Below are 15,052 nucleotides of genomic sequence, written 5' to 3'. Positions count from 1 at the left end.
CAGCCTCGAGGTGTCCCCAGCCTTGTCCCTGTCCACCACACCCCTGTGGTGCCCCCAACCCTGTGGTATCCCCATCTCCAGCCTCATCATGTCCCCAGCCCAATTCTCATGGTGACTCCAGCTCTTTTATGCCTCCCGCCCTGTCCCTGTGGTGTTCCCAGCCCCATGGTGCCCCTATCTCTATTTGCACAGTGCCCCCAGCTCAGTCACTGTCTCCACAGTGCCCCTAGCCCCACAGTACCCCTGCCTCCATCCCCATGGTGGCCCCTCCTTCATCCCAGACCTGTCCCCATCCTTGCAATATTACCAGCCACATCCCTGTCCCCACAGTTCCCCCGGCCCCTCCATGTCACTCTCCCCAGCCCTAAGGTGCCCCCATCTCCAGTCCCAGTGTCCCAAGCCCTGCTCACTCCCCCAGGCCTGAGCAGAGCTACTTCAGGGAAGGTGTGGGGCAGACAGACAGACACCTGGGCACATGGGGGGTCCCTGCTTCTCCGTTTATTACCAAGCAGCCTTCGTTTAAAAAAACAAACACAGACAGACAGACGGACAGAGGGACCCGGCGGGGGGGCCCGCCCGCCGATTATTCATTTGGTTCCTGACACCAGAGAGGTTCAAGTAGCCGAAAAGTTCAAGTTCACCATAAGGCACTTTAAAGCCACGAGGGAGCCGAGCCCCCCCTCCCCATCCCCCCTCCAAGCACCCCACGGCAAGGGACAGAGGCGGGGGGGGAGGCCGGGCAGCGCTGGCGGGCAGCAGCGGGGAGGCCAGGAGTGGGAATATATTACATCATCTTTTAAATATAGATAAACTCTTATTTTAGGCAAATAGTGCCGGTCCCCTGCTCCCCGCAGGGTGGGGGGGCTGCACCCTGGGGGGGGCATGTGCAAAGGTCAGAAGGGTGACCGCTGGGGCCCGGCCACCCTGGGGAGGGGGGTCCCACAGGGCCGGGGGGCGGGGCTGGAGGGGGTCGGGGCTCACCCGAATAGTGCAACCAAGAGAAAGCAGCCGGGAGTGCAGGGGCGAGGGGAGCTCGCCGGGGGGGGGCTGCTCGGGGCGGGGAGGAGGGGGACAAGCTATGTACAGCGTGGGGCAGTGGACCCACCCCACCGGCAACCAGGGAGCCCTCGATTGCCAGGGGGGGCTCAGTCCATGGGCAACCCCACCTGGCCCTGACCCCGCTGGGGGGGGAATCCACAGGGGGGTTTGGGGGGACACACCCCAGTCCCGCTTCCCCCCACAACCCCCACCTCCCCACTGGGGCTCTGCTGTCTGGACACGCTATGGTGGGATCTGGGCACGGTTGGGGGGCCCGGCCATGTCAAGGGGGTCCAGACACATCGAGGGGGTCCGGGCACGGGGGGGGTGGCGGGGACCCTCCCACCCCATTGTGCAAATCGGCCAGGGGGGAATTTCCCCCTTTGCATAACTGGGAATGAACCATGACGGGACCAAAAGTGGGCCCAGACCCCCCTGGCTGCGCCCGGCCCCATCATGGCAGCGGCTCTACGCCGTCTCCACCTTCACCACGGGCTCAACCTTCACCACAGGGTCGGGCTGCGGCCCTTCCTCTCCCTCGGGCTCTTCTTCCTCCTCCTCGGGCCTCCCTGGCCCCCAAATGCGGGCAAGCGAGAGGCGCAGCCCTTCCAGGCGGCCGTTGGAGAGGTCGAGGCCGGGGGTGGCGGGGGGCGGTGCAGGGGGCTCGTCGCGGCGGCGGCGGCGGGTGCGCACCTCCAGGCAGTTCTGGCCCTTGAGGTGCCGCTGGAGGTGGTCGTCCTTGGCAAAGGCCTTGTGGCAGAGGTAGCACTCGTAGGGGCGGGCACCTGTGTGCAGGTGCAGGTGGTTCTTCAGGTCGTAGCTGTGCAGGAAGCGGGCGCTGCAGTGCGGGCAGGAGTAGGGCCGCTCGCCTGTGTGCTTCCGCATGTGGATCTTCAGCTTGTCGTTCCTGGGCAGGGGGACAGGACACAGGGGGAGTCGTGAGGAGGTGGGTGGCATTCCCCCCAGCGGCAGCTGCCCAGCTGCAGAAGGCAGAGGGATGGTGATGGCAGCCCCACAGCAAGGATGAGGGCAGAGACAGGGGACATGGGACAGGGGACATGGGACAGGGATGTGTAGCAGGATTGTGGGGCATGTGGGGCAGGGATGTGGGGAAAGCATGCACAGCAGCTATACGGGGCAAGGATGGGGGGCATATGGAGCAGGGATGCAGAGCATATGGGGCAGGGATGCGTGGCAGGGATGTGGGCCATATGGGGAAAGGATACAACGCAGGGATGTGGGGCAGGGCTATGTGGCAGGGACAATCTGCAGGGTATGAGGGCCCAGGGGCTCTGGTGAGGCAGGGAACCATGTCCTGGCAGTGCGTGCCCATGTTGCACTGCACCAGGATGCAGCTGGGTGCCAGCAGGGGGGTGCAGGCAGGGGGGAGCCCCTCGGGCAGCACTCGAGGGGTGTCAAGGGATGCAGATGAGCCCACAGAGCTGCCCCACACCAGGGCTGTGGCTGGGCCTAGGGGGCTGGCAGTGGGGTGTCCCAATAGCACTCACCGTGTGAAGCGGACCCCGCAGACCTGGCAAGCGAAGGGCTTCTCACCGGTGTGTGTGCGCATGTGGCGGGGCAGTTTGCCGGCGCCATGGATGACCTTGTGGCAGACGGGGCACTCCTGGGGCATCTGCGAGCGGCGTTTGCGCACCAGCTTGTCGGGCGAATCCAGCCCCTGTGCCAGCGACTCGTGGTGCAGTGAGCTCAGATATGCCATCAGGTCAGGGTCGATGGCATCCTCATCCTCGTCGCCCTCCTCGGGGGACAGGGGAGGCTGGTAGGGGAAGGGGAAGGGGTGTGGGGGCAGCTCCTCCTCCTCAGGCAGCTCAAAGCTGTCGTAGGGCAGGGACAGCCCTTCGGGCAGGGGGGGTGAGGGCGGCGGGGGCGGCGGCGGGGGGCTGCCGCAGCCCTCGGCCGGGGGCTCCTCGGTGTGGTTGTTGAGCCGGGCACCGCGGGCTTGCAGGAACTTGCGGGTTTTCTTGCTGCGGCGGGCGGTGGGGCGGGGGGGTGGCGGGGCAGGGGCTTCACCCTCGGGGAGGGTAGCAAAAGCCTCCAGGTAGCGGCGGGCACGTTCGCAGTCGCTGTCGTCAGGGCCGGGGGCCTCCAAACCACTGCCCTGCAGGATCTCGACGCAAGCGGCGATGACGCAGGGGATCTCCAGCAGCCGTGCGGCGCGCAGCACCTCACCCATGTTGGCGCTGCTGATGGTCAGCGTGGCTGTGTATGCGAACTCCAGCAAGGCTCCCAAAGCCTCCGGCCCGACAAAGTCCAGCTCACAAACCTCCTGCCCTGGCCCCGGCCCAGCAAAAAGCTTCTTGAAGTAGAGGCTGGAAGCGGCCAGGACAGCACGGTGGGTGCGATACTCCAGCCCTTGTGTCTTGATGGTGACGTCGCAGAGCAGCCCCAGCTGCCGCTGCTCGTTCAGGCAGCTCAGGAGCTCACTGCTGTGCTCAGGGAAGGGGATGCCAATGAGGTCGTCCTCCGGGCTGGCCATTGTCCTCACCTGCGGGAAGGACAGGGCCCGGCATGGGAAACAGCTGAGACAGTGCTCAGAGGAGAGACAGTGGCTCAAGCATCATATCCCAGACGAGTTTGGTTTGGAAGGGACCTTAAAGCTCATCCAGTCCCACCCCTGCCATGGGCAGGGACACCTCCCACCAGACCAGGCTGCTCCAAGCCTCATCCAACCTGCCCTTCAATTCTGCCAGGGATGGGGCAGCCACAGCTTCCCTGGGCAACCTGGGCCAGGCTCTCCCCACCCTCACAGCAAAGTATTTCTTCCCAAGATCTCATCTCTATCTCCCCTCTTTCAGTTTAAAGCCATTGCCCCTCATCCCATCCCTCCCTGCCCTTGTCCCAAGTCCCTCCCCAGCTTTCCTGGAGCCCCTTCAGGTACTGAAAGGTTCTCTAAGGTCTCCCTGGAGCCTTCCTTTTTTCAGGCAGAAGCCTGCTCAGCTCCCTCAGCCCAGCAGAGCTGGTCCAGCTCCTCTACCCCAGCTCTGGCACTGGCTCTGCCATGAAGCTGGGCTGTGAGAAAGTCTCCATCACACAGGGCTCAGTGGCACCAGGGACTGGGGTTTTCGTGGGACACCAAAGCAGGGCAGGCTGGGGGCTGCCCTCAGCCCCCTGCAGCCCCGTGCTGAGGTCGGCAGGTGGCAGCCCCCCCCCCCACCACAGCCCCCCACACTTCCTCTGCCGCTGGCACCCGCCCGCCTGCCCCACCACAGCAAAGGGGGGAAATCTCAGCGCGGTGCCTTTGTACGGCACCAAGACACGGCAGCGCTTCCTGCCTCAGCCCACCCCCCAGCCCCCAGCCCCAAGGCACAGCTCCCAGCAACCCCGTCCTGGGAACGGGGGCCTCGCCGGTGGTGGGTGCGGGTGGGCGGCGGGTGCTTGGAAGATGGGCCCCGAGGCCGCTCTGCGGAGCCTGGTCGGGCTGGGAACGGGGGCCACACTTCCTGCTGCTGCAGATTAGGATCGGCGCCCGTGCCGCCGGCTCCTACCCCCGCTCCCGGTGGGGCCTGGCCCCCTCCCGCCCGCTTTGCCCCAGCCCGGGGCAGCTCCTGGCCCAGCCCAGCCCTGCCTGCGCCAGCTCGGCCTTTCCCACGCTGTGGCTGGCAGGGCTTGGCCTCAGCCAAACACCCGGCACTGCCGGCTCTGGCACTCAGAGTCCCCACAGTGCTTCATGGGACACTCCGCCGAGTTAGTGTGGGCAGGTGATGGAGCCTGTGGGAAGAGAGAGCCTGCTGCCCTCCCGACCCACAAGACAGGGCACAGGCAGTAGCTTCAGTGCTGTAACCTGGCCTGCAAGCCCCTGCTCAGCTGTGGGCAATGCCCTGCCTGCTGTCCCATGCTAGTAGGTGACACCAGGGCTGCTGGGTGGCACCGGAGTGGGAGATCCATCTGGTGGCTGCAGCCTGGGGAAGGCAGAGATGGACACACAGCACTGCCATGTCCAGGCTCTTGGTGCTGCCAGAGCCATCCCATGACACACGGAGCTGCACCAAGCCATGGCGAGTGGTGGCATGCGGCACTGGCCATTGCTGAGCGGCACCGGGCCACACCATGGCAGGCAGTGGCATGTGGCACTGGACATGGCCAAGCTGAGCCAAGCCAAGTCATGGCAGATGGTGGCATGTGGCACTGGCCATTGCCGAGCTGCAGTGGGCCAGGCCAAGCCCCGCCAGCCCCATCCGTGCCGAGCCCCGCCACGCCGTGCGGGGCTGTGCCAAGCCACGCGGTGCCGTCGGCGGGGCGGGGGACGTGCCCCCTCTTGCCCGTGGAGGGGCGGCGCGGCCGGCGGCCCCCGGCACAGGGGCCCATCCCCGCGCCGGCCGCTCCCTGCGCTTGGGCAGCCGCCAGCGTGGGGCTGCCTCGGCAGGCGGCTGGGAACGGCCCCGGAGCAACCGGCTGCGGAGCCGCCCCGGCGCTGCCGAGCAGGCCCAACCGGCAGGGCAGGCAGCAGCCACCCCTGAAACTGGGAGCCGGGCAGTGCCGACCGCCCGGGAGGCCGGCGCCAAGCGCCCATGGCTGCCCCTCACCAGGAGCCCGCCCGGGCCGGGGTCCCTGCTGCCTGCTGGGGCGGGGGTGAGGAGATTAGGGGTGATTAAGCCATCAGGGCCCTGGGAGCCAACAGGCAGCGACAGCCCCTGCTTGGATTAGGCAGGATTAGCCGCGAGGGCAGGATTAGGGGAGGCGAGTGCCCCATGCCATGGCTGGGGGGGTGGCAGGGACATGGCACCTGCTGAGGACACCCCGGAGCTGTGTGGACCCCTGGAGCATCACTGGCAGTGGTCCCAGGGTGGAGCGGCACTGGGGTCCTGAACTGCTGTCTCCTCCAGGCACACCCCCATGGCAATGGGACAGACCCTCTGTCCCCTGCTCCCCACGGCACCATGAGACACCCTCGCAGGTGTTCTGCCTGCTGGCAGGGCCAGAGCTGGCACACACCAACATGTGGGAGCTCCTGCACCAGGGTTCAGCACAGCACCCAAGGCCCTCGCTGTACCCCAGTGGCTGCCAGGGGTCTCTGAGGAACAGGCACAGCCCCCAGCCTCGCTGTGCCATGGTGCAGGTGCTGCCAGCTCTGCAGAGCTCTTGGGCAGGGGCACGGCTTAAAGCAGCGAGGAGGCCAGGACCCCCAGGAGCGGGTGCAGGGCCGGATGCCTGCGGATGAGGGTGTGAGGCGGGGGATTTTCCATCGCCCCAAACCGCCTGTCACAGCTCCTGCCCCGCCACCCCCCGCCCCCCCGCGCATCCTCCCCGCTGGAGCAGTCACATGCCGAGCGGGTGCTGCCGTCGAGGAGATGGCAGCACCGATAAGGAAACCAGGGGGGACGAGGCATGAGGGGGCCTGAGCCACCCCTGGTCCCCCAGTTGGCCCTGGCCTGTGCCCCAGACAATGGCATGGAGGGCACGAGCTGGGGGTTGCCAGCAATGCCCCCACCGCGCCGGGGCTTTCTCAGTTACGTCAACACCAGCAGCCAGGCCCGTTTTGGCTGCAGAGCCGGGTGGGGGATTCACCCCCCATGCTGAGCCAGCTCCCACGCCAGGGCGGGTGGCAACAGGAACAATGGGTGCCCGGTCACCCTGACATCCCACCGCCGGCCTGGCACAACCACTGCCAGCCCCTGGTCACCTGCCACCCCCACCTGCCCACCTGGGGGGTCCAGCCACACACAGCAGGGTGGGGGTCTGGCCCCTGTGGCACCCACCCTGTGTGGGGACAGACTTTGTCCCATGCCACCAAGCCTGGATGACACCTGGGCACAGTGCCAGCCTGCACCAACCACTGGCCTTGGGATGGGGAGAGATGTGGGGTAGGAGGAAGTGCCTGGAGGTCCCTGCATGGAGAAGGGAAGGGGGGGTCTCGAGGAGCGCAGCCCCCAGCCCAGGCTGCTGCAAAGAGCAGCTGCTTTCAGTCACAAACGCTGTCGAGGGACTTCACAGCCGCGCAGGGGCGGATGAGTCACCCAGGAAGGGGAGTGTGGGGCCAGCCCCCTCCCCGGCCCCCGGCCCCACGGGGGGGCCCCTTGCCCGTGGGTAGCCAGGAATGGGACCCAGGCGTCCGGGCTGGGCATCCCCCCACCCACCCCTCACCTTGCCCAAAGCTGGCAGGGAGGGGCCGCGACCCTGGTGCCCACTGCTGCAGTGCGGAGGGGGGTGGCAGGACTGGGGGAAGGATGGCAGGACCGTGGAGCAGGGGGTTGGCAGGGTTGGGGGGGCTGTGCAACCCTCCTGTGCTCACCCACCAGAGAAGGTGGTGAGCTGGGGTCCAACCAGGCTGGTGGCCCTGAAGCCCAGACGTGCCAGGGGTCCCAGTGCTGGAGCTGTGCTGGGGTCCCAGTGCCGGAGGGAAGCAGCCGGGGGAAGCGGTTCCCACTCTTTGAAAGAAGAAATGAAGAAACCAGCGAGCAGAGAGGAAAGGAAATGGTTTGAAGAGAGAAGAGGATAAACAGACTCCCCCCACCCCACCCCATGGTGCTGGGCGAGCCCCATGGCACCAGCCCCACGGCACCACCCGCCCCCCGCTGCCATCACGCGCCGCGGTGCCACCAGGATGGCTCCCGGTCTCCTTGCACAGCGCGGGCAGGGCCCTGTGCCCCGGCCAAGGCATGGCGGCCACTGGCACCAGAGAAGGGGCTCCGAGGTTCCTCCCACCCACGCCGGCCGGCACTGCCCGGTGCAGCCCCAGGGCCTGGTGCCACCCTGGTGCGATCGCCGGGCTGGAGGCCGGGCTCGGGCAGCCCCGCCATGGTGGAGCCGGCGGCTGCGGAACCGACGGCCTCCCCAGTGCCAACCCCGGCACCTGCAGCAGGGACGAGCCCCAGCGCCGGCCCCGAGCTGGCATCGCAGCCCCCTCCCACGGCCAAAACCACCCCGGCCGGCATCGCTGCCACCAAGCACGGGCCCCGCTCTGCCAGGCCGTGGTGATCCGCGCCTCCACCGTCCCCTCCCGTCCCGTCCCAAGGGCGGTGCAGGGCTCGGTGACACCAGCATCCCGGTGGGTGCTGGAGCAGCCATGCCCGGTGATCCCCCCCCAGCTCCCCGCCGCCCGTGCACCTTCTCGGCCACCGGGGCCGGGTGGGCGCGGGGCTCACCTGGCGCTCGTCCCGGCGTGTCTCGGCGCTGCGCCGCGGCCGGGCCGGCGGCGGGGAGGGGAAGGCTGAGGGTGCTGTGTGTGAACTTGGCCCCGCTCCCCGCTGCACTTCAGCGCAGGATCCCACCTCAAAAGGAGTCGACGCCCACACCCCGGGTCACTGCACCTCCCAGCCCCGCTTCCCAGAACACACACGGCATTAACCCTTGGCGGCCAGCGCCGTGCTGCGGGGCGCCGAGACGACACCAGGCAGGGGGCACCCTCTGCACCCCTCCTGTCAGAGGAAATTCCCAGCACCGGGTGCCCTGTGCCACGGGCATCGCCTCCTCGCCACCAGTGTTGCCACCAGCGTTGTCCCCTCACCACCAGCACTGCCTCCCACCAGTCGTATCACCACCAGCATCCCCTCACCACCAGCACTGCGCCTGGCATCACCCTCTCCCCAACCCCCCACACCGAGGTGTCAGCCAGGCCTTCACCCTTCTGCAGCCCCAGGGCAGGGCGCTGGGTGCTGGCCACTGGCCACTGGCCCCAGCTGGCATCGGCCGAGCCAGGAGGGCGCCTGCGCTTGGCGGGAGCCACCGCAGGGCTGGGCTGGGCTGGGCGTGCCGTGGCCTGCCCTGGAGCCATCCCCCCAACCCTGCGGACAGTCCCATGGGGGGATGCAGCGACCAGGGAATGGCCCTGGCTGGACCCCATTGCCTGGTCCCCCCCGCTCCCAGGGGGCATGTAGCCCCCCTTGGTGCAGCTTCGTGTAACTCCCCCCTCGTAATTACACCCTCCACATCCCCAGCTAAACAGCAATTAATTAGCAGGCTGGTAGCGCTCCCCACACCCCACCACCAGCACCCAGCACCCGCCCTGGACGCCCCCACACCAGCCTGGCCGGGGCTGTGCCAGGGTGCCATGGTGGGGCTGCCCCCCACTTAGGTTGGGGGGCGGCCTGGCATGGCCCCGGCCAGTCTGGTAGTAACGCCAGCCAGAAAAGGGAAGAACCAGGCAGGGAACGGGGGCCTCCGGCCTTGGAAACATTGGCGGAAAGAGCCGGGTTGTGCAAGAGCCCCCATGGGCGGGCAGAGGGGCAGTGGCCGTGCCAGCATCTCACTCTGGCACTGTATCCTGCCTCCTCCATCGCTGGGGACCTCGTGCCAGGCAGGAGCCAGCCGTGCTGCCATGGGTCAGCCCAATGGCCGGAGCCATGCCGTGATGCTCAGGGTGAGGGGGGGCATGTCCCCAAGCCAGTGTCCCCAAGGTGGGAGGGAGAGAGGGACGTGGGCACCTGGCTGCCAATCCTCTGCCTGCCCTTTGCTCCCCATAAAGGAGGGGAATGGCGCCAGCCCCCCCTGGCCCAGGTGTGCCAGGTGCTAAGGGCGGGAGATAAGGTGGGCGAGGCGGGCAGGGAGGGGCACGGCACGGGCATGGCATGGGCACGCAGCCCTGACTCAGGGTTCCCGTTGGTGGCCAGGGGTGAGTCACCATGGGCCCCCCACACCCTGGGAGGGGGTGTCGCAACCGCCCACCACAAAACCAGGCCAGTGTCACCAAGGGTGCCCACCCAGAGGGGACCAGGCGGTGGAGGTGGGGATGGGCTGAACTTCAACCAGCCTCCTCCTTGCTCTACCCTTGCCTTGGCCATTTTTCCCCTGACCAGTGTCCCCAGTGATGGGACACAGCCTGCAGGCAGCAGGGATGGGCTCCAGCAGCATCCCAGCTCCTGCATGGCTCCAGTCACTCTCCAGGCAGCACAACGGGCACCACAGCCACACACATCCCCATCTCCTGTGCCATGGGGACACAGGGAACCCTGATCTGCCAGGATAGGGGGTCCAATGGCCACCTGCTTGCCCATTGGTGGCCAGAAGAGATGTGGCTGAGGATGTGTGGCCTCTGCGGGTCACTCTTGGGCTCCTCACTGCCAGTGTCACCAGCCCAGCACCAAGGCCATGCGAGGCTGGATACGGGCTGTCCCTGCCGGGGTGGCTCTGGGAGTGGGGCCACCTTTTCCCAGAGGGAAGGAAGGAGGGAAGGGATTGCCAAAATAGAGCTCAGGGAGGGGGGAGGAACAAAATGGTCAACAGCAAAACCCATATTTTATCCCCCCAGTGTGGGGTGAAACTCACCCGTGATGGAGGGTGTTGGAAACAGTTATTTTCTTCCCCACATAAGCTGTGGTCAGGGCAGGTGGCACCTGGAGGGACTCTAAGCCCAGATGGTGCCCAGGCCACCCCTGCCAGCACCCAAAGGGGCACAGTGGAGCTGAGCATCCCTCTGCAGCCCAGCTGGCACAGCCGAGCCCAGCTCAGGACTGGAGCAAGTCTCAGCTGCCCGCAGGTGCTGGGCACAGGGTGCTGGTGGCAGCAGGACATGGCTCTCCCACCCCAGGGTGAGCTGACTCCAGTGCTGCTCGCCTGCAGCACAGTCACGGGAGACCCTTGGAGGGCGGCCAGACCCCTGGGTCCCACTGCAGTGCCCCGGGGAACCCTCCAGGCCGATGGCATCTCCTCTCTCCCATGATGTCCCTGTCCTCACAGCACCCCAGGGACCGAGCACCACCCCAGGACAGACTGCAATGCTCCATCCTAGCACTGGGGTGGTGCTGGGCCCAGTGGGGTCACCCGGCAAGGACAGTGCCAGCCCACGGCCCCCCCTCCACACCCCTTGAAATAGCCCAGCTTCCGCCCCCACGGCAGCTGCCTGCTGCCAGCTCCCTGCTGCCCACGGCTGATCCCGGGGGAGGGAAGGAGGGGGCAGGCAGCTCTAATCCCCCCCGAGCCCACGTAGCCCTGCCAGCGGGGCTGTGTCCACTGCGGCCTCCCTGACCCACACAAGCCAGACCCCAGCCAGCCCTGTGCTGTGGGGAGGGTGATGGTCCCACAGCCCCACGGCAGAGAGGAGCAGGGGGCAGCTAGCTGTGCACCGCAACTGCGGCACATGGGGCTGTCCCTGAGCTGTCCCCATCGCTGAGCCCCGCTGGGATGTCCCCACTGTGACAGCAGGACGGGAATCCCCTTCTGTCCCCTGGGACGAGCCTGAAGTGAAGCATCCTTCTGCCCACCCCCACCACGGCCCCCAGCCCTGTGTCCCCGGGGATCCCCATGGGGAGAGAACAGGAGCAAAAACGCCAGGGCGCTGCCGTGCCCGCTGTGTGCCAGCCAGCCCGGCCGCACTCCCCAGTCGGCACCCGGGGCAGGCAGCACCTGGCACCCAACCTGTTTGGGAGCCGGCAGCAGGACCCTCTACTCACCATCCCCTCTGGCCGCTGGCCATGGGGACACGGCGGGGACAGCAGGGCAGAGAAGAGCAGGCAGCGCAGCCGAGGCTGCCGGGAGAGGCCAGCACTTGCTTGACCTACTTCTCCTTCCGCATCACCTGCTTTCATTTTCCCCCGCCACGGCCCGGTCCCCCCTTGCCCGCCCACGGCCCCCCCAAGTCACGCCACCGGCTCCGGGGGCGCCGGGCACCCGCTGCACCAGCGTGCACGCAAACCAGCCACCTAATCCCACCGGGCCCGCTGAAGGTGACCGGCAGCAGCACCGGGGCACGGCCACCTCCCCTGCGCGGCCACCCAAGCGTCACCTCCCTGGCATGAAGCGAGTTTGACAGGTCTCAGCCCAGCCCAGCCCCTTGCCAGGTCCTGCAGCCGCCCCGGGGGCTGGCTGGGGTGTGGACACACGCACACGGCTCCCGGGGCATGTCGGGGATGCCGGCGTTTCTGCGGGGAGTCGGGCGGCCGCCAACCCCCCCCCGGACCAGGCGCCCCCCCTCCCCCCAGTGGTGGGGTTCCTATGGGAAGGCGGCGGCGGCGCAGGGGGAGCGCGGGCTCCCGGGGGCTCCCGCCAGCAGCCCGCGCGCTGCCAGCAGAGAGATTTCTCTGTGGTTTCATCATCCGCCCCGAAGGAGAAGTTCCCGCTCGGCGAACGCGGGGGGCAGCAGCCACCCCACGAGGACCAGGGGCGCGGGGGGCTACGCTGTCCCCCCTGCCCCCCACTGCGCCCACTGCCCGCCCCCCGCCGCGCTCAGGCCCGTCGCGCTCGTGCCACGTGTGCACCAAGGGTGCACGGCACCAGCTGGCAGAGCCGCGCTGCCACGGCCTCGGTGCTGCCAGCACGGGGGGGGGGCCTACCCAGGCAGGTGGCCTCAGAGGGTCCCCCCAGGACCCACCACTGATATCTACCCACCTACTGATCACATCCCCATGCCTGGGCGCTTCACCCATCCTGCACCCTCCTCCCAGCAAGGGCACCCCCAGTTCAGCCCCGCCGCCCCCCCCCCCCCTCCACTGCCCCACAGCTTCCCCTTCTCCACGCACCCGCTTCGAGTTCCTGCGTCCAGCCCCTCACTCCGCGCCCGGCACCGGCATCACCGCCGCAGCCGCGAGTCGCTGGCGGCTGCCGGGAGCGTCGGCCAGCACCAGAGGACCCCAGCCCCGCTCCCCGGGGACCCGCTGCCCAGCCAGCCTGGCTACGGCACAGAAAACTGAGGCACAGGGCAACTCACCCCACGCCAAACCCGGCACCGAGCCCCCCTCACCCGGTGAAAGCAGTCCTAAGTCAAGGGCAGCTGCGGCCCAGGACGGTGGCTCTTCTCCGGCGTGGGCCGCGGCGGGAGGGTAAATACCGCACCCCTCCCCGGGCAAACAGCCGCCGGGGGCAGCCAGCCGGGGGGGGACAGGTACGGCGGGGCTGGGTGTGCGCGGGGCAGAGTCCACCCATGCTCGGCGGGTGCTACCGAGGCTCTGGGCCCAGTGGGCACCCCCTGTGCTGACCCTCGCCAGCAGCTTGCCAGGCCCAGTAGGTCACCGGTGTGTCACACAAACACGGGGACACCCACCCTCCGGTCCCCCCTCTACCGGCAGCGGTGTACCTAGAGAGGTCCCTGCCCCACGCAACCGGGGATGGCAGCAGTACCCGTGGGTTGAACCCAAGGGGGACCAGGGCACAGCAACCGGACACTGTTCAGAGGTTTGGCAGCCGCACCGGGAGGCACTGGAGGGATCAGGAACAGCCCACGCGTGACCGGCCCCCCCACCCCACTGGAGTCCACTGGGTACCGGCGACGGGCGGCCACGATCGGGGTGCAGAGCACCGCCCGTGCGTTGCTCGCACCCTGACTGTGCCCGCCCGCCGCTGGTACCCGGTAGCATCCCGGATTCACGCCACTCACCGCAACCCGACTTCAAAAGCCGTCGCCGCACCGGTACCGGTACCGGTCGGTCGGTCCCTGCCGTACAGACCCCGTCGGTGGGTCCGTCCGCTCCCACCCGCCGCCGCTCACCTGCGCGCCCCGCCCGAGCTCCGGGGCCGGTCCCGGGGCTTCGGCCCCGCCTCCGCCTTCACCTGCCGCCGCCTCGCCCAGCCCGCCCCCCCCGCACCCCCCCGCCACCGCCGCCGCCGGGGCTCCAGGAAGCGTCCGCCCCCTCCCCACTCATTGGACGGCGCGCCGGCGGTCCGGCCTCCTATTGGTGAGGGGGGCCGCCCATCAGCCCCGCCACACCCCCCCATGGGAGGGCGGGGGCCATGCGAGGCCCCCCCGGGACCGGGGGGGGCGGTGGGGGGGGCAGAAGAGCTGAGTCAGAGGTGCGGGACGGCGACGGTTAACGGGGCCGCACTGGGACCGGCCCCGGGACTGGGGGCGCGGTGGGGAGCTCGGTACGGCCCCGCCGGCGCCTCGCCCGGTGCCAGGCGCCGATCGCGCCCCGCCCGCTGCGGCCGCCGAGCCCTGGGGCCAGCCCCCCCGCTCCGCTCCGCCCCGCGGGCACGGGGCGTGGGGGGGCGGGGAACCGGGTACTGGCGAGCCGGGCACGGGGGGAGGATGGAGAATCGGGCATCGAGAATGAGTCTACGGGGGTTGGGAGGGGGAGGTTGGAGAACCGTGCACCGGGAGATCGGGCACCGAGAGGGAGATGGAGGACCGGGCATTGACAGCCAGGCACGGGAGGGTGGGTAGAAGCGGGTACCGGGGGGTGAATGGAGAACTGGGCACGAGCGGCCGAGGGGTGCGGCAGGGCAGCCCCCCCCTTCCCCGCTGCCGGCGGCACTGGGGCAGGGCGCGGCGGCCCCCCCGGCGCGGCCCCCTCCGCAGGTGCCTGGGCGGGGACCCCGCGCAACCTGTTTGGCCGCCGCCGGCCCCCGGGAGGCAGCGGCGGGCCCGGCCCGGCCTGGCGCTCACCTCGCCTCACCCCGGCCCCCCCCCGGCCCTGACTCAGAGCCCGGTCGCTGCCCGGCGCTGGCGGAAAGTGTGAGGAGCCGCCGGGGGCTGCCAAGGCAAACACGGCCCCGCGCAGACGTTATGTCAGCCGGGCCGCGCCGGGGGCCTCCGCTCCAGCGCCGGGACCCCCCCCGCTCCCAGAACCCAGCACCGGGCACCTGCCGCCGAACCCAGCTCGCCCCGGGCCCCGCTCCGTCCGTCCACCTGCCTTGCCCCCCACCCCCTGCCCCGGCCGCGTCTCCAACTCCGTTCGTCTGTCCGTGCACCTGCACCGCCGCCGTCCGTCCGCCCGGTCTCCCCCCGCCCATCCCGCGAGGACCGACCCGCCGGGCCAGGGGATCCCACGGGAAGGGCGGCGGTAACCGGAGGGGTTGGAAATCCGCAGAAAATCCCCCCGCGCTGCCGCCCAGCCCCCCCGCGGCCCCCCCTGCCTCACCGCCCCCGCCTGCCCTCACGGGCCGCTGCTCCCCGCAGACTGTGCCGGTACCGAAACCCCGATGTCCGCGGCTACGCTCCCGGTGCCACCCGCCCGCTCCCCCCGATGGCGAGGCTGCGCTCACCTCCTGCCCGTGGGGCCGGGGCCGGGGGGGGGGAGGGGGGGCCGCCGGGCCCGTCTCGGCCGGGGGACGGCGGCGTGGCAGGAAGGACCGGGCGGTCACGGCGGGCCGGCTGCGGCCGCCTGCAGAGGGCACTGCGCGACAGCGT

At 69.2% G+C, this 15,052-nt stretch overlaps 1 protein-coding gene across 1 annotated transcript; it reads right to left on the bottom strand.

Moving 5' to 3' along the window:
- Positions 1-476: 476 nt before the first annotated feature.
- Positions 477-14,933, bottom strand: ZBTB7B (zinc finger and BTB domain containing 7B). Its single transcript, XM_051641035.1, has 3 exons — positions 14,908-14,933; positions 2,547-3,544; positions 477-1,945 (listed from the first exon to the last, which is right to left on the bottom strand). The coding sequence occupies exons 2-3, from the start codon at positions 3,533-3,535 to the stop codon at positions 1,507-1,509; spliced, it is 1,428 nt and encodes a 475-aa protein (XP_051496995.1). The 5' UTR covers positions 3,536-3,544; positions 14,908-14,933; the 3' UTR covers positions 477-1,506.
- Positions 14,934-15,052: the final 119 nt, after the last annotated feature.

The sequence above is a fragment of the Apus apus genome, chromosome 27, assembly GCF_020740795.1.
Source record: "Apus apus isolate bApuApu2 chromosome 27, bApuApu2.pri.cur, whole genome shotgun sequence".
Lineage (NCBI taxonomy): Eukaryota > Metazoa > Chordata > Aves > Apodiformes > Apodidae > Apus > Apus apus.
The sequence above is the reverse complement of the archived record's forward strand: the minus strand, read 5'-3'. Positions and strand labels throughout refer to the sequence as shown.

Bases quoted from the DNA above. Each gene is read 5' to 3' on its own strand.
- ZBTB7B (XM_051641035.1), bottom strand. From the start codon at position 3,535: ATGGCCAGCCCGGAGGACGACCTCATTGGCATCCCCTTCCCTGAGCAC. The intron at 1,946-2,546 runs GTGAGTGCTATT...CCCCCTGCCCAG, and splicing joins TGCGGGGTCCGCTTCACACG to GAACGACAAGCTGAAGATCC.